General features: G+C 46.3%; 1 protein-coding gene across 16 annotated transcripts in view; it reads left to right on the top strand.

Moving 5' to 3' along the window:
• Positions 1–15,076, top strand: part of TRIM9 (tripartite motif containing 9) — a 118,690-nt gene extending 103,614 nt beyond the window's left edge. For 4 of the 16 annotated variants that reach the window (XM_062204599.1, XM_062204600.1, XM_062204603.1 and 1 more), the window contains 3 exons: positions 7,985–8,288; positions 9,889–10,051; positions 13,861–15,076. In XM_062204599.1, the coding sequence (XP_062060583.1) occupies positions 7,985–8,288; positions 9,889–10,051; positions 13,861–13,923 (530 nt within the window). In that variant the 3' untranslated portion in view covers positions 13,924–15,076. Of the gene's footprint in view, positions 1–4,047; positions 4,237–6,640; positions 6,683–7,114; positions 7,139–7,984; positions 8,289–9,888; positions 10,052–13,860 lie in introns of all 16 variants that reach the window. The other 12 variants (XM_062204589.1, XM_062204591.1, XM_062204601.1 and 9 more) reach the window with 8 other exon arrangements.
• The last annotated feature ends 4,069 nt before the right edge of the window (positions 15,077–19,145 follow it).

Consider the following 19,145-nt stretch of genomic DNA (forward strand, 5'->3'; position numbering starts at 1 on the left):
TCCAATTTCATGCTTCCCAACTGCTCGATTCTAATACAGTGGCACATTGTAGGTGTTCAGTAATAGTCACTAAGAAACAAATAAAGGAAATATGCCGTGAGCCAAACAGGAGTGCACCACTCAAAATATTCTTTGTTCTTGAACCCAAAAGTAGTAATTAATACATGTGGTCCTCCCACTGATCTTTGCTTGGCAATTCCTAATGTCCTCTTTCAAGCAGAGGCTTCTACCCTAATGTAGGCCTTTACCCCAGAATCTAGCCAGTCCTACATGGGAAGAGAAGGAAGTCCAGGAAATAGCAGAGGAAATGATGGTCATGGACAAGAGTTGATGGAAGGCTTGTCTTGGTCCGTTCTCATTATGAACACAGTCCCCATAGTTAACGGGTAGAGCCCCCACAGTTAGCCAGTGACAGGTTGCTTTCACTCAGCACAGTTCTTCATCCAGATAGAATCACCGCATATAATGACACATGATCAGATATGAAAAAAAAATCTCATTAGGAGCTATTGATCTTTCAGTAGTGATCTCTATGTTAAAAATTAGTAGTGATCGTCTTGGATGTTAACCCTAATCTGAAACATAGCTTTGTGAAAGCCTTACTCATCATTGTGCTGACTAATACAATATTATGGCTGAGAAACCTCTCCCATATCTCAGTAGTTTGTGTTTTGTAAGGGAAGTAAAGAAGTAGGGTACACATCCTACTTGTACCCCATATGTATAACACAGAAACACTAGGATAGTTTGAGTAAGTTCAAAGTGAGATAAGTATCATTTGGATAAACCAGAACATGGTGATACTCTGCTCAGTATTTTCATATTGTGTTTGGTTTATGCCTTTGAACATATGTAGAGGGGAATGATCAGGAGAATGAGAAATCGAAAATCCATACATAGAGAAATGGTTGAAATGGACTTTAGCGCCCCCACCCCCCCGGAAACTTTTAAAGAGGACTGGTGACTGGCCTCCAATATTAATGATGTGTTCCATGCAGCTGAAGATAGCAGTCCTACAGCTGGCGAGTGGAGCTCCTGAGAGGTGTATCCAACACTACAAGGGATCTTCAAAAAGTTCTTGGAAAATGCCTATTATGAAACAACTGCATGTATTTCAATTTTTTAAGGTATATAAGTGAGAGAACTTATTTAAAGTGAGAGAGTGAGAATATAATATATTCAGGCATGAGGGTGGGCAACTCCATGAGGAGAGAAACTAACCATGACAGGGCCAGAGAACTGCCCATGAGGACAAAGAACAGGATCAGGCAAGAGAAGGGAGGCCAAAAAGAAGGCTACCTTTTTTTGAACCCAAATAAACTTATGTTTTAATTCCAGTTTTCCATGAACTCCTTGCAGTACCCTCATATAAACAATAACCACAAAGTAGGGGGGCTGGCTGGAGGCAATGAGTTCCTCATCCCAGGGGACTTAGAGGGGGAGCTTGAGGATTGCCCCTCAGATGCTATTGAGATAAGTGTCTTCCCTCCAAGACTCCAGCCATCTAACATAGACGGAGGGGCACAGATGACCTATAGGCAGCTGCCCAAATGTTTGCCCTGTGTGCCATGGGGAAGGGATGGAGGGAGAATTGATTCCTTTGGGATTAAGTGGAAAGTCTTTTTTTTTTTTTCTTGCTTTTTCTCTCTCTCTCTCTCTCTCTCTCTCTCTTAATTCATTTGGAAAGTTCTCATGGAAAGGTAGGATTGTTTTGGGTTTGTTTTTCCTTTTTTCAGGACCTGTTTAGAGAATGTGGTAAGAGTCCAGATGGTGGGGAAATGGGAAGCCATAGGTGGGGAAAACTAAAAAATGAAGATGGAATGGTTGATAGCATGGGTCTTAATTGTGCTTGAGTAAAGAGCATAGTTGAAGACTGAGAGGAATAAAGGAAAAATGGGTCTTCAGTACATAATGGACCCACATAAAAGTTAGGAAAACAATACCATTTCAGTGTCAAGTTATTAATCCCGTGAATACTCATAGCTGCTCTCAGCCCCACCCACTAAGTGGTTCCATCGCCAACTCTAAGTCCTTCCTGATGCTGAGACTAGAAGAGGTGAGTATGCCTCACGATGGCACTGCACATCTCTCCACGGGTTTCCAGGTGACTGCTCGGGGACTCCATGTGTTCCACAATGAATCTTACGTGTATGTCTCTTCCCTTAATTTTTAAAGCAACAAATGTTTTCAAGATAATGAACGGGTGGTTCACAGCTGACAGTACTGCGTTATACTTCAGATCTGTCCTTTAAACTAAAAGACATTATTTCCTATGAGGATTATAATGTATTTCTTTAAAATTTCTGTCATCCAAACAAAAGAAATGATCATACATGTCAAGTTATCCAAATCATAGGAAAGTTAAGTAGGAGAAACCTTGAATGTATTCTAACTGGGAACACAAAGCTTTAACTTCACAAATACTAATTCTTTTTCTCTGAGATCTGGTATATAGTTTAAAAATAAAAAATCTTCTTCCAAGGATTAAGTCTAAAGCTAACTTAATATTGTGAGTTTAGAATTGAAAATGAGGCTGACTCTTGGCAGTATGAAAACTTGCCAATGCCCTTCTGAGCTCTTTAAATAGGATCCTGCTGTGCACACATTGCAGTTATTTTAGGTTAAATACGCGCAGTGTAGCATTCTGCCAGGAGACATGTGTGTGACAAAGCAGAGACAAGAACAGACTCAAACCAGAAAAATAGTCCCAGAAATGCCCTCTGCATCCAAATAATGTTATTTTTCATGAGAAGAAAGTTCCTCATTGGGATGGGACATGGAGTATTGCCTTCATGCCATCTGTATTTCCTAAATGATTACTGTTGAACTGAATTATAAAGAGGCTCCAATTGGCAAAGATCCATCTCTAACCAGACCATACAACTCCATGGAACTAGCTATTGTTTTACAAAAACAGAAAAGAGTGATTAAAAAAAAAAGAAGAAGACTTGTTATCTGAAAGAGTTATAGAGAGAGAGGTCGTCCATCTACTGGTTCACTCCCAAGATGGTCGCAATGACCAGGGCTGGACAAGCCAAAGCCAGGAGCCAGGACCTTCATCCAGGTCTCCCACATGGGTGGTGGGGCCCAAACACTTGGTCCATCCTTTGCCACTTTCCCCAGGCCATTAGCAGGGAGCTGAATAGGAAGTGGAGCAGCCAGGACAAGAAATGAAATGGCATCCATATAGGATGCCAGTACCACAGGCAGTGGCTTTATCTGCTATACCACAATACTAGCCTGAAAAGAGTGACTTTAATAACTTAGAGAAACTAATTCAGAAGCCCAGATCCAATAATTCATAAATCCTTACTCTGATGTAATAATTGACCTTCATGCCAGATCAGATTACCTGGAAAAAAAAAAAAAAAAAAAAGATTCTGCCACCAGTGCAGCTCACCGCAGCTCACAGAGAACCAAAAATAGTCAAGTGGTATCACGAGAGGCCTGATTATAATTCAGAAGCAAAGGAAAAGCTCTTTTCCTCACCACCTGTCCAGCCCCCTCTTCCTTAGGCACCCCCATGAGTCCTCTTCCACTCTGTGTATGTGTGTGTGTGTATCTATAATATATATATGTATATATATTATATATAAACACAGAGAGAAAGGGGGAACTAGGAAACAGCAAACAATTCGCAGAAATCGCCATCTGCTAAAGAGCCCTTTAAGCGGCCGTTGGTACCCAGGCAGTGACTTCCAGGGTCACTGAAGCAGTTAAGTGTTCATCGCCTATTGGTCATCAACGAATAAAACTAAGCTCCTGAGTTTCTAAATTCGGCTCTAAAAAATAAATACTTGACTTCATTAAAAGGAAACCTCCGAAAACTACTTTTCCTGCCACTGAAAAGTGGAGGGAAATGAAAACGCTCGCCTCTTGCCTTGGGTCCCTCCGGGCCCCCGGGCCCAGGGGTTTTCTGAGTGCCTGCATGTGGTACCCGAGGGACAAAGGAGACTGTGTGAGTGCATGGGCCAGGCAGGTCTTGGGGAAGCGTGCATGGGCAGAAGCACATTTCTGATCTCTAGTTTGCATTGATCTTGCGTTTAGACACAGATTCAGAAGAACAGACCCTCCCTTTTCCAGTGCCTTCGGAAAGATTGCCGCTCCGTAGAATGAGTCCTTTCTCCTCCACCCTTAATCTACAAGCCAGCTTCCCGGGGAGAGCCTACTTTGGTTTCCGATCCTCACCCCACCAGCAGAGTTTGCATTCCTCTTTACAGTCTCTCAATGCACCCGGTGAGCTGAGCTCTCAGCCCTTTCTCTGCAGCTCTGAGCCTTGGGGGCACCTCTGAATTACCTGTTTCGTTCTCGCTGTTCATGTGCGGGTGAGGGGGATGAGCTAGTCTCTGTGTCTGTGGCCTGCTTCCGGGAGGAGGAGCCCTTGGACTATGGCGTTTTGTGGCATTCTCGTTTGTGTGGCGTGAGGACCAACCGTGAGGCTGTGGTCGTTGTATAATGGCATTGGAAAGTGATGAGTGAAGCAGTTCTTTTTGCACAAGCTGGTCCCACCATAGATACCCTGCTCTGTCATCACGCGCAGTGGCCTAGCACGGCACAGGGCTGGCTGGGTGGAGGCCGTGGCAGTACTGTGCAGGTTTGCAGTCCTTCTGTATCCAGGAAACCAGCTGTGGCTGGAGACTGGATCAGTGCATCCAGCCTGGAGTGGTCTGATTAAACATAGACTCAAGAGATCTTTACTGACAAAATAAAAAAAATAAAAATAAAAAAAAAAAAACACCAGCTGCAGAATTCATCTTACAAAGCAAGCAACCCAGTGAGCAGAAAGTGGAAGCATTTTCTGCAAAAGGCGGTGCTCGCTGGTAGGAGCTCACGGCTGATGGTTTTCCTAACAAAGAGGAGGGACCAGTCCTGGCTTCATTAGAAACCCTTAACTCCTAATGCCCAGTGCCCAAAGATCTGAGTAATTAACAAGTCCAGCCCCTGCCAAGTTCCCCACAGTCGAGCCGGTGAGGCCGGGCTTCTAGCTGACTGCAGGGGCGGTGAATGCCGTCTAGCAAACAGAATCTTAAAATACCCAAGATGCAGACTCATTTGATCTCTTCAGGACTATATTGTAATCATGGATACACGTGATGCACATTTCACATTTCCAAAGGTTTCTTTTGCTTTTTATGTTATTCTTTTGGCTCATCCCACATCCTGGAATGGAGAAGGCCACAGCATGACAGTGCAAAAAGGATGCAGGGACTTCAAGCTCTCTTGAAAATGACGTTTTCCTTTGTGCTTTTCCGTTTCCTATTGTTTTCCTGTGCACTACTGGCTTTCCAACATGCTTTGTTCTGGAACACCCTTCACTGTGTCTAATGTACTGCAATATTGTATAGTCTTTGTAATGTATATTGTCTTAAGAATAACATGAAATGTGGGTTTGGAGATTTTTGATGGTTGTATTTAATGCATTGTTATAGTTGTACTGTTGAATCTTACATGTATGATGGTGGGTTGAAAGTAGTATAAAAAATTCAGAATACTTGTTGTGAAAAAACTTGCACAAGGCATGATTCATTTAAAAATTGTTAAAGCCCTATTCAGATTCTACAAATTTATTTCCAAAGATGGCTGTGAGATTCAGTTTTACAACTCTGAATGCTCCATACTCGTCATGCTCTACCCATGAGCAGGAATGGAAGTCACAGTGGAGAGACCCTAAACATAAAAATCATTATGAGTCAGAAGAAAATGATTGTTTTTGAAAGTGAATTCATCACAGGGTAAAATTAACTAACCAAAAACTAAAGCCATAGTCTTTAAATTTTATTTTAATTTGGTCATTAGTCCTCTTTTGTAGTACGTTTCTTTTTTAAACTTGTGAATTTCTTTTAAGTCAATGCATTATTCTTCAATTGTTTTAGAAATTAGCACATAGGGCCTTACTAAGACAAAACAAAACAAAAAAAGATTCTCTCATCAAAACCACGTTTTCTAGATCGGTCCCCAACACACACTTGGAAACTATACATTATTCATGGTTAAGCCTTTTAAGATGAGACCATCCCCCATCCCAAGGCAGCTTCTCGTGGGGTAGGGGATCCAAATGTTAGGGAAGGACGCAGTGGAAAAAGTTACAGGGTGATCGCAATGATCTCTGAGACCACACCCACTGCCACCATCCCTCAGCCCCTTCGGGGGAGGATTGACATAGCAGAAGAAATGGAAAAGGTGTCTGTAATTTAACTGGGGCCCAAATCCCAAGAAAGACCATTCAGCTCAGCCACAGTTAGAGAGGCAGGAAATGGTGGTCCCCAGCAGTGTTTCATCAGGGATCCGGGAACTTTTGCATTTCAATGCGGTAAATTTTTCTCATTTTTAAGACAGTCAGTTTTCTTAATGCAGAAGCATTAGTGGAAACCATTAAACTTGGAAGATGATGAAAATTTAAGCTGCAGAGTTTAGAATCAATTGAAGGAAGACTTATTAAATGGTAAGAAGATGAACTTTTCCTTTTGAAAGAGCAGAAAAGCCATTAATATCTAGCCAAGTAAGTTGACATAAAAAGGGCAATGTTTTTTCATGAATCAGGCCTTAGTGACTATAGTCACCTGGTGCTTTTTAAGTGTATACAGATAATTTCTATCGCCTCGGTTGTTTCATAGCTTTGATGTGTAGTATCTCTTTATAGGATGCAATTTTGAGACACAGTCTGCACCTTACTCTCAATTAGGCAAGTATCCCTATTGTAATTGTTACTTTTACTGTGTGACTGGTGTGCTCACAATTTCCTTCACAAAATAAATGGCGGCAGCTTATCTTACATCAATAAAATTGTCTAATTGTCATTCTAACTCTGTTATCAGTTTCTCACATTCTTGGAGGAAATGGAAAAGATGCCTGTATTTTTTAATGTTATAGCCCAAACTTACCTCTCCCCACCCCCTACCCCCTTCCCAGTTTTTTATAAGTCAACCCAAATCCCTCTTTATGAGCCCTAAATGCAGATAACGATACGAGTCAGACCGACTGTTGCAGTGTGTGCCGTATTGTAGACTGAGCTCTTTTTTGGGTAGTCGTCTATCAAAAGAGGCATGCTTTCTTATCGATGTCACTTTTGCTTCCTGTTTCTCTCCCCCATGCCTTTCACTCGGGACGCCCACAGTTGACATTAAAAAGCTGTTGGCAGGTATGGAATCGGCTTATTCTGTTGTGAATAGCAAAGACCGGAGTGCATGTGAGGTGGCTCACAGGTGCAATAAATCAGGAACTCTGTCTCGCCAGACGGTGTTATTTGTAGGCAGCTTTTAGAATTTGGGGCATAACAACTTGTAGGAAGACATCATTCTGTCTGCACCTAATATCCACAAAAGCTACGGCTCTGGCAAAACATTGTGCGGTTAGTTTTAGGAGTAACACACAGTCTGTATGTTCATTATGGAGGAAGCAAAGTGTCCTGCAGTCAAGTCACAGTCGCTCATGAAAATCAGTTGACGTTGCAGATAGCTTCACAGCCCGTGAGCTTTCCTTAGAGCCAAGGTAACTGTCAAAGTGAGTAGATTCCAGCACTTCTGCCGAAGGGATATTTCCTGCCTTCACTCCGTGTGTTTTATCCCCCCTCCATCCAGGGCTCTAGATCCTAGCCTCCCTGCCTCAGGGGTCACACAGGCTTAGTGCATCCCCTCTCCCTTTATGCCTCTGGTGCACTGTTCTGCCGGTCACCAGGCGAAGGAACTTGCACCTTCCAAAACCGATGCCACTTCACTCCCGGATCAGCTGGTGGGGAGTGCAGTCTAAGCCAGGTAACCCCTGCTGAATCGGTCGTGTGTCCTCTGCCTGCTTCTGGGGCAGAGAGTACCAGCTCCCAGGACGGGCCCCTGTCTGCTCACTCACGGCCCCTCCGGCCCCAGGCACTTCCCCCCCGCATGGCAGCATGAAAACGCAACAGAGTGCACCTCACCCGCCCAGGAGTGTGTTCTGATGCTCAGCTTGCCAGGTGCACCTTAGTAACCCAGTTCCCCTCTGTTCTTCCCAGTGGCCTGGTTCGCTTTTGACCCTGGCTCGGCGCACTCAGACATCATCTTCTCCAATGACAACCTGACAGTGACCTGCAGCAGCTACGATGACCGGGTGGTGCTGGGGAAGACCGGCTTCTCCAAGGGTGTGCACTACTGGGAGCTCACGGTAGACCGCTATGATAACCACCCTGATCCTGCCTTTGGCGTGGCTCGCATCGACGTGACGAAGGATGTGATGTTAGGAAAGGACGACAAAGCCTGGGCAATGTATGTGGACAATAACCGGAGCTGGTTCATGCACAGCAACTCGCACACCAACAGGTACCCTGCAGCCCCCAAACCAAGCCTTCTTCACGTTGGCTTCCGGTCAGGAGAGAGAGCCCAAGTTCAAAGCCCTGTTACAAGGACAACATTAAGGAAGTGAGGCAGAGGCTGGGCTTCATTCAGAAGCACAGGCGATGTACTGCTCTTAGCGGAGTCTGTACTGATGGCTTATTTTCTGCATTGCTGAACCCCACCTGTGGCCTGAAACTCAGGAGCCAGGAGCTTCTTCCAGGTCTCTCACTTGGGTGCAGGGGTCCAAGCACTTGGGCCATCTTCCACTGCTTTCCCAGGCCATAGCAGAGAGCTGGATCAGGAGAGGAGCAGCCAGGACTCAAACCGGGGTTCTTATGGGATGCCAGCGCCAGAGGCAGAAGATTAACCTGCGCCCCCGCGCTGGCCCCATGCACTCTTTCAACCAAAGGAGTAGAGACGCGGCTGTCTTCAGTGGTTGACATTTTGGGGAACTCTCTGACACTGGATTCCTTTACATCACCGATACCCCATGCTTACATTTTCCCTTTTTGCCTCTTTCCTTTGGAGGAAAGGAGTGGATAAGTAACACTACCAGCGCACAAAGCAGAGAAACCCATTCTTAAGGCTGAACACGTCTGCTTGCTTGCTAACTGCATGTCACTTGTGCTATCACTGTTAAACCTGGGAATGACAAGACGCTATTTGTAAACCGGTCCTTCAGTGGCTGTGAACAGCCAATATTCTGCACACAGGAGGAAATGAATGACAAATCTGAAATTCCTGTGCTCTGCTGTGATGAGGAGGAAGTTTGGTATTGTTAGAGAGGGAACAAACACAAAACTGATCGTCCATGTTTAATGGGATTTTGCAAGTCCATCAACTGAAGACAAGACAGAGTTCTTTGTGAGATGTCAGTGAAATGCAGGTTCCTTAACACCACTGCGTTTCCTGTCATGTCATTATCTCCCCTCGCCGGGAAGAATCCCCTTCTGCAGTGTTGTCACTTTAAGGACAACCTCTAACTTCTTAGTTTAAATTCATCATGCTAAAAATTAGCATCTTTCTGGAATGAATTTTCCATTTCATGGGTAGCATAAAACCCCAAATCCAATTTTTATGTGCATGCTTTAGGTTCGACCTAAGTGCTTCTTTATTTTGACGTTCAGATTAAGTTGTTTTATATTTAACGACGCTTCATGCGAAGCAGCGTGCAGGATACCTACAGTCAGAGCTCTGAGAGCTGAAAGCCTGTGTTTTCTGCAGCTGGGCCCAGTGGCAGTGGCGCTGTGTGAACGAATTCAGTCTCAGTGACAGCAGAGCAGCTCATGCCTTCCCATCAGGAGCAGCTCTCTCCCCCGAGGGAGGGACAATTGGTGGGATGAGGACAAACCGTGTAGCCTTTTTATATCTACATGAATCACAGATACACAGCACATAAACAAGCGTGTGGTATTAAAACACTGTGCAGAGGGATCATTAAGAGAAAACAATGTTTAAAAAGCTTGGGGGGTGGTAGGGGCAGTAATTTAAAACACGCTGAAAAGCACTGGTTTCATTAACTATTTTAAAAAAGAAGAAAAGAAGAGCTTCTGGAATGAAACCTAGTCATTTTCTTTTCCCACAGAACCGAGGGAGGGATCGGAAAAGGGGCCACTGTTGGGGTCCTCCTCGACTTAAACAGGAAAACGTTGACGTTTTTTATCAACGATGAACAGCAAGGTCCCATTGCGTTCGAGAACATGGAGGGTCTGTTCTTCCCTGCCGTCAGCCTCAACAGGAACGTGCAGGTAAGCAGCTCGCCCCCGGAAGCCGGTGCTGCTCCTGCCGGCCGCAGCATCAGAGGCTGCTTGTGGGCCGCGGGGGCAGACCCCAGAGAAAAGCTGAGAGCTTAAGGCCAAGGCTGTGGCTTGGAGGACAGGGGAGAGGGGCCCGACGTGCACAACCGATGTGACTCCACATCGGCCTGAGCCCCTTCTTTTTTTTTTTTTTTTTTTGACAGGCAAAGTGGACAGTGAGAGAGAGAGACAGAGAGAAAGGTCTTCCTTTTGCCGTTGGTTCACCCTACAATGGCCGCTGCGGCCGGCGCACCACATTGATCCGAAGGCAGGAGCCAGGTGCTTCTCCTGGTCTCCCATGCGGGTGCAGGGCCCAAGGACTTGGGCCATCCTCCACTGCACTCCCGGGTCACAGCAGAGAGCTGGCCTGGAAGAGGGGCAACCGGGACAGAATCTGGTGCCCCGACTGGGACTAGAACCCGGTGTGCTGGCGCCGCTAGACAGAGGATTAGCCTGTTGAGCCATGGTGCCAGCCCTCTGAGCCCCTTCTTTATACGGGGGACTTCACAAAGGACATGGGAAAGTGGAATTCAAAGACAAATTTCTTTTGGTGCCCAAAACCTTGAAATCCATACATGTCATCACAAAGTTGATGGAAAATGCATATTATGAAAAAACTATGCATGATCTCAAATTTTGTGGCACCAAACTGTACTTATCTTTTAATTCCAGTTTTTTCCATGAACATTGTGCAGTACCCTCATGCTTGACCACGGTGTAGTTAACAGCACATGGGAAAGTGGAAGTCTTCCTGGTTGCTAATGATCATCCCTCCAAGTCTTAGTTTCACCTCCAAGAGCGAAAAGACTTTAACCAACTAGCGTGAAAACAAATGCAATGAGAAGTGAAGGTGTAGCTGGAAGTTATCAGTTTCATGATCAGAAACTCTGAGCATCTTCTCTGTGCTCTTGTCCAGCTTGGTCAGGAGCCATGGGAGTAGAAAACCTAGTTCCTAAGGGCCGGTGCTGTGACTCACTTGGTTAATCCTCCACCTGCAGCGCCGGCATCCCATATGGGCGCCAGGTTCTAGTCCCAGTTTCTCCTCTTCTAGTCCAGCTCTCTGCTGTGGCCCAGGAGGGCAGTGGAGGATGGCCCAAGTGCTTGGGCCCCTACACCCGCGTGGGTGAACTGAGCTTCTAGGGCAGCGGGGTACGAGCTGTGCGGAGCCTTCCGGGCAGAGGGAACAGCCAGTGCAAAGGGCCTTGGCCTCCCAGAGGCAGGGAGGGGCAGAGAGGCCGGTGCGCTGTGAGTGGAATGAGAGGCTCAGAGCCCAGCCAGCCACCATCAGGACTCAGGATGGAGGATTTCACCCTCCTGAGCTGAACCTCCCATTAGCAGCCATCAACCTCATCCAGCAAATGGCTGCCTGAGGACAGGGCATGAGAATTAAGTGACTGCAGGTGATTTTTAGAAACTCACTGTTGTCTAACCCACTGAGCCCTGCCTTCTGTCTTCAGCCTCTTTCCAAGAGGCTGAATGAAATCTAATCTCTCCGAGTTCAGCCTTCACATTGTAAGAAATAAAGTCATCAATTTCCCTAGAAGAGACCTCGTTGAGAGCTCTCCACATTTTTTAACTGTTTCTTTCCAAAGAATGTCTTACAGATGCGCCTGAGGGATGTCCAGAATGTTCTGAGTATCTAGAGATAAAGGCACTGACAAGGAAAGACAGGGTGAGCATCCCCAGTCTAAAAATTCAACATCCAGAATCCTCCAAAACCCAGAAGGGTTTTTTCTTTTAAGTTCATTTATTTATTTATTTTTATTTGAAAGGCAGAGCCACGGAGAGAGAAAGTGAGAGATCTTCCATCCGCTGGCTTACTCCCTAAATACCTGCAACAGCCTGGGCTGGACCAGGCAAAGCCAGGAGCCTGGAACTCCATCCGGGTCTCCCACATGGGTGACAGGGACCCAAGTCCTTGAGCCATCACCTGCTGCTTCCCAGTGTGCACATTAGCAGGGTGCTGGATCCGAAGTAAAGCTGGGGTGCTGATATGGGATACAGGCATCCCAAGCAGTGGCTTAACCACTGCGCCACAGTGCCCTCCCCCAAAAGATTTTTAAAGTTTTATTTATTTATTTGAGAGATGGAAAGACAGATGGACAGACTGAGAGAGAGAGAGCTCCCATTTGCTAGTTCAGTCCCCAGATTCCCACAACATTATAGGCTGGGGCCAGGTCAAGGGCTGATGCCAGGAGCCAAGAACAAAACCCAGGTCTGCCATGTGAGTGGCAGGGAATTACTTGTGCCATCCCAGTTGCCTCCCGGGGTCTTCACTGGCAGGAAGCTGGAACTGGGAACCAGAGCTGGAACTTAAACTCAGGCTCTCCAGTTTGGATGTAGGCATCTTCACAGTAAGCTAAGTCCCTGCTCCCTAAAACATGAAGATGCTCAGAAAGTTTCAGATCCTGGAGCATTTTGGATTTCAGACTCTGGGATCAAAGATGCGCAACTAGTAAAGTCGGTGCAAGTCTTCCAGAATCTAGAAATCTCCCAAATTCTGTTAAGGCTTTTTAGTCCCAGGCATTTCAGGGAAGATGTCTTCCACCTGTACTGCATGAAATTGTTAGCAACCTTGCCCACGCAGCTACCCACTGAGGTTTGAGATGGAACAGGAGTTGGCAAAACAGTACAAGAGTACTTCAGAGAATTCATAGAAAATTGAATTAAGAGATAAGTTTATTTTGGTACAAGAAATCTGAAATCCATGCATGCAAGGGGTCTTCAGAAGGTTCATAAAAATGCACATTATGGGAACACTTAGTACATAGTTCCACAATTTTTGCACCAACATAAACTTAATTCAGTTTTCCACAGACCTTTGGAGTACCCCTGTGTTAATAAACCTATGTTTCGGCCGGCGCCGCGGCTCACTAGGCTAATCCTCTGCCTGCGGCACCAGTACCCCGGGTTCTAGTCCCGGTTGGGGCGCCGGATTCTGTCCCAGTTGCCCCTCTTCCAGGCCAGCTCTCTGCTGTGGCCCAGGAGGGCAGTGGAGGTGGCCCAAGTCCCTGGGCCCTGCACCCGCATGGGAGACCAGGAGGAAGCTCCTGGCTTCGGATCGGCGCAGCGCGCCAACCATAGTGGCCATTTGGGGAGTGAACCTAAGGAAGGAAGACCTTTCTCTCTCTCTTTCTCACTGTCTAACTCTGCCTGTCAAAAAAATAAATAAACAGACAAACAAACCTATGTGTCTTCATAGCTGACAGTCATCTGTCCAACCTCAGGAAGAGGGGCTTGCCCTGGCTGGAATAACCGGGGTCCCTCAATGAGGAAGGGGCTGTCTCTGCCAGTCTGCCCTCCATCCGTGGGTCCGGTAGAGGCTCCTGCGGTGTGGCTGGCCAGCGTGGCTTCGGGCGGGTCAGCGCCCTGTAGGTATTCATAAGGAGCACAGTCTCCCGAGCAGCTTGTAAAAGAGGTGCGTGGCTGAGAACCACATGCAAGCTCTTCAAAGAGAGCATGGAAAATGCTCACTGAAAAAATACGATTGCAGAATTTTTTGTGCCAACATAAATCTTTCAGTTCCATTTTTCCATGAACTTTTCAAAGTACCCTCGTTTTATCAAACACCGCCAGGATTTGAGGGCCCACCAAGGTGGCCAGGCCGATTTCTGCTGCAATTCTCTTCGATGCCCACTGAAACAGAGGCTAAAGGGAAGCAAACAGATCGCATGTTGAGTTAGAGGCACACCCACTGTGCACCGTGTACTGGGGTGGGGGTTCCCGTGGGGCCTCGCGGCACTCACAGTCTCGTTCCCCAGGTCACGCTTCACACCGGGCTGCAGGTCCCCGACTTCTACTCCAGCAGAGCGTCAATAGCCTAAGGATGTGCGTGGAGGCGCCAGCTGCCCGTCTCACCTCCACCTGCGGGAGCCAGGGTGAGGCGCTCAGCCAACTGTGCAGAGGGGTACAGCGAGCAGGCGGGAGAAGGAGAGGTGGGAGAAGACAGCTGGTCCTCCACGGTCTTCACACCCACAGCTCTGCCCTTACCCCTCCACGTCTCCCCACCTCTGCCATGCCTGTGTTTGCTTCCATATCCAGAGATTCTAACCAACCATGGACCCAGACAGCCCGCCACGCCACTTCGCCACTCCCAGGTTTTGCTTTGATTTAACTTAAGTTTCTCTGTAGGTGAGTTCTATTTTGCTTCTCGTCCAATCATGTTATTGGTGACTTATTGAACTGGCATTGCCCAGAGAATGTTCTCCCAGTAACTATTTTCTTGAGCTTTCTGTTGGGAAAGAGGTGGTAGAGGGAGGTAGGGAAGAAAGAGCTGAATTTGGAACTTGCAGCTCACTCCCTAGAATGCCGTTGCCCTGTTCCCTCCCAGGCAGCGTCAGCTCCACAGAGCTCATCGTTGGGAGGTGGGCAGAGTGAGCCTAGCGCTGAGAAGTTTCACTACCCATTGAAGCACAAAAATATCAGCTACACAGGTTTACATCACGCTAGGATCATTAAGATGGCCCCATCATTGGGGCAGGCCAGAAACCCCAGCCTTGCTACAAAATCAGAAAGCTTGTAGACATAGGCAGGCCAGGGGACTTGATGATTTGGGACTCCTTTACAAATATTTAACGGAGAACATACTATGGACCAGGCACTGTGTTTTAATTCAACACTGTGGAGACACAGAGCTGGGTGAACAGGTGCACTTCCTGCCTCCTGGAGCTTATAGTGTAGTGGGAGAATGAAGCAAAACTAAAATGATTATAAATTTTCATTTGTAGCAGACAGGAAATAGACAAAGGTCAAAGAAGCTGCTTGGCAAGAGTTTTCACGTTCCCTAGAACAATGGTAAAAATCCACGTATTCTGGCTGTAGCACCAGAAATGGCCCAACTCAAGGCCTTTTCCACTGTGTTGTCTTTAATCGTGGTACCTGCTACCATTCATCACAGGGCCTTTCTCTGGCAGAAACGGTGTCAGCATTCATATGTGTTGATGCTACAACTATGCTAAGCCTTAAAAGTGGATGGCATAAAGGAAACTAGTGACCCGAGGGCACAGGCCCCGTTCTCAGGAACCAGGGGTCCTGGGAGGAGTGGGCACTGTCACACTCTCAGGATACACACGCCATCCCCATGTAACACTCTCTGTGCCTGTCACAGGAAGCTCATGCACTCTGCTGCTCCTCACAACCTTACTTCCCGGAGTAGTGCGAACAATGCTGGGAAAACATCAGCTCGCGGGTCAGCCCCGTGCCGGAGAGTAGAACAGCAGCGCAATGTAGTCACAAAGCTTCTCACTTCCAGACATGGACTTAGCCAGGCGGCCCTTCTGATTCCTTGTCTGACATCAGTGTTAGGAAAAGTAGGCTCTAGAAAGAAGTTCTGATTAGTTATCCAAATAGTTTCCAGTGAGCTAAAATGTTCACCATGAAAAAAAAAATAATAATAATAACAAATAGAAGGAAAGGGATAGGATGGAAAAGCTAACAAATTAAAGTTTTGGGGGAAAGTAATATATGTAAATAGCTAATGATTTACTTCTGTGCTTCCTTTATTTTGATGATTTCTATAGGTTATAATGATTTTCTAGTTAACTGTACCTAATTTATTGAATGGGTGCTATCCTGTTAATGTCCATCTTGGTTTTCCTTGGCTACAACTCTGTTGCGGGACAACACTCGTTGCTATTTGATTTACTTGATGGCTGGGCCACTGTGGCCTCATAGTTACCCTTGTACTTTACTAACGTCCTCCTGGTAATTAGGTCTCCAGTGACTTGTAACATGTAGCTTACACGGAATCACGGCTAGAGACGCACAATGCTACCTTACTAGAAAAAAAAGTCATCCTTTCTGGTGTGCCAATAAATGATTTTTATGAGAGAACAAAATGTCTCAAAATGTCTCTTTTGAATTTCTTAGCCTTTGCCCACTTGCGATGTCAGTTCACCCTGAACAGAACAATGTATAGCCAGAAAGTCCCCCAGAGCTCTCGAGAGCAAGTGCCCTTCCGCCCATTGGCACGTAGCCCTGTCTCCTGATCTTACTGAATCCTAAGTAGCTGTGCAGTGGCCACAGCTGAGATGCTCGGGGAACTGGGGAGTCTTTCTGCAACATCTGGGAGCATACTTCAGTAAACCTGCTTCTGAAAATGACCACAAATCTGTGCTACCAAGTAGAGTTGCACTGACTTTTTCAAACCTGGCTCCTTTAGCATTTCTTTGGCTAAACAGTATAGTGCTTTCAAATCATTACGACATTATTGATTCCCCTTACATTGCTTTTCAAAGGAACCACTTTTATTGTTGTTAAAAGAATATGAGCCAACTTGGAATCTTCTAGAGAGGACCGGGTGCAGTTGGGAACGGCTGCTGCTGACTGTCCGTCCTGATTCCTGCCCATTCTTCCTGCCTCTCCTGCTACTAGGAGATTTTTTTTTTTCTTTTCCCTCTATTTGACCCATCTGTCTCCTTCCAGTTTTCTTCTTTCTGTTCCCTGCCTAATGGGCCACGTGAGACATTTTTTGCTCTTCCCATGGTGATAAGGTTAGTGGAACTTGGGGATCCTTGGCCTCTTCACGTAGGAGTGATTTGCAAGGAATGGTCCTATTTCCTGGAAACGAGATGCTTTTGCTCCTGCTTCTAATGGGTGCATTAATCTTTGGCCCATCTCTTTAACTCACTCATAAGAAAGGGCAGCTTGCCACTGAATTGGAATTTCTGATTATGAATCAAGGAATTATAATAATTAAACAAAGAAGTGCTCGGGTCACACCTTATAATTTTCATGAACATGCAAAAGACACCTGCATGTGTCCCTCAAATCTAGGTGCCAGGTGTGTCTGCCAAAACTGGTGCTGAAGGAAGCCAGGGTCACATACCATGGGGGCTCCCTAACTCGTGGATTTATCTGAAGAACCAGGCATTGGAATAAACACAGAATGTGGAGTCCTGAGTACTGGGGCACCTGATTAACACAGAAACATCATTCTGGACTCTTCCATGCATTAATTGCTTCTCCATGCTGCCACAGTTGGGCTAAGAAAAGCTACAGAGCTATTCATTTGTACAAGTATGTGAGGCACTTCTCTAAGGAAGGGGTTGGGGGACGGACCAAAATTTTATCAAATTCCCATTGCAGAATAGATATCACAGAATAAGGTAATGGCAATGGTTGCATAATCTTTTGACTATAGCAAAACCTCTGAGATGTTTAAGGGAATGGAGTATATGGCATGTGAACTATATTTCAATATGAAAAAAAAAGAGAGAGAAAAGTTCCATTACAATAACATTCAAAGGATCTGCTGAACAGGAAGCACAGAGCCTGGAGAACACCAGGAGCCCTGCTTGTGCCCGCTCTTTGCCAGGATGTGCTGTAACCTGGTGACTTCGGGGCTGGACAAGACCCTGAGTCTAGGGAGGACTCTCCTTCCGGCCTCCTTCAAACTGCACCTGCTGGTCGGCTGCTCTATCCCCAAACTCGTCCCAGTGCTTCTGCAGCCCTTGTCCTCTGAGACAAAGCCCAAAGCAGGAGTGCAGCGGAGGGGAGAAAGAATAGATGTGGGGGCCAGCTCTGTGGCACAGCGGGTAAAGCCACCGGCTACAGTTCAGGCATCCCATGTGGGCGCCAGTTCAAGTCCTGGCTGCTCCACTTCAACCCAACTCCATGCTAATGGCCTGGGAAAAGCAGCAGAGGATGGCCCAGGTCTTTGGGCTCCTAGTACCCATGTGGGAGACCAGGAAGACACTCCTGGCTCCTGGCTCTTGGCTCCTGGCTCTGGCTTCGCTCAGCCCCAGTCATTGTAGCCATTTGGGGAGTGAACCAGTGGATGGAAGACCTCTCTCTCTCTCTTTCTCTTTCTCTCTCTCCTCTCTCTCTGTAACTCTGCCTTTCAAATAAATAAACAAACCTTTTTAAAAAAAATGTGTGTGGTTTAAATGTCTCCCAAAGGGTTCTGTTTTAGAAAATGAAATCCCTAATTCCTGTGTTAATGGTATTTAGAGATGGGCCTTTGGGAGAGAATTAGGATGCAATGAGGCCAGGAGGGTGGGGACCCATGGTGGCATCAGTGACTTTACAATAAGGGAGCCCCTGCTGGCACACTTGCTCTGTCTCCCGGTTGCATGCCCTTCATCATGTCAAGATGCAGCGAGAAGGCCCTAACCAGATGCTAGGTCTGTATTCCTGAACTGCCTAGTCTCCGGTATTGTGACTAAATAAACCTCAACTCTTTATCAATCACCCTATCTATGGATGTTTAATTAAAGCAACAGAAAACCACCAAAGGCAGACTCAGGGTCTGATCTGATCCCACGTTCCTCCCTGCTCTCCATGGGCTCTGGTTTGCTTCCTCCTCCTGTGTGGACTTGACTACTGCGGTCCTAGAATGGACTCCCCCTCCCCTTTCCTCGGGACTGAGGGCAGAGAGAGCAGGAAAGCTGGCCACTGTCCAGGAAGCAATTCAGACCAGCTCCTCCACACACTCCCATCAGCGATCACGCCTCTTCCTGCTCCCATCAGCTAAAAATACTCACCACGAAATCCTAAAGGGCTGATATTTTGCTTGGTGCTCTTGCCATTTTTGCCCTAAGATTCTCTAGTAACTAACAAAGATAATGAATTATAGTTTCATTGAGAAGCAGGAATGTTATAGTTTAACTATCTGTTAACAACTTAGAAGCCAGCATCTGACACTGTGTGGCTGTCAAGCAAAATAAACCACTTTGATGCATGCATAATAAACCAGTGGTTCCCAATCCTGGCTAAAAGTCTCTAATAAGAAAAATATGTTCAATATGTATTTATACTACACAGCAAAAAGGGTTATAAAGTACAATAAGGCATGTAAACGTGTTTTGTTCTATACAAATGAAGACACATTAAGTGTAACCATTAAGTAGCCTCTGAACTCTGCACTCTCAGATGATGCTGAGAATAGAAAGAGTAACTTCCCGCATAGCATCCGGCACTGACACCCCCAGTTCTCATCCAGATTCAAGGTGTGCTCACTGTGTATCCTGGGGCACGTGGTGAAGATTCATAGTGTGCACGTTTCTCAACAGGAGATTGTAATGAGACTGTTTTGAGGAAGAAATCA

This window comes from Lepus europaeus, chromosome 11 (genome assembly GCF_033115175.1).
Source record: "Lepus europaeus isolate LE1 chromosome 11, mLepTim1.pri, whole genome shotgun sequence".
Taxonomy (NCBI): domain Eukaryota; kingdom Metazoa; phylum Chordata; class Mammalia; order Lagomorpha; family Leporidae; genus Lepus; species Lepus europaeus.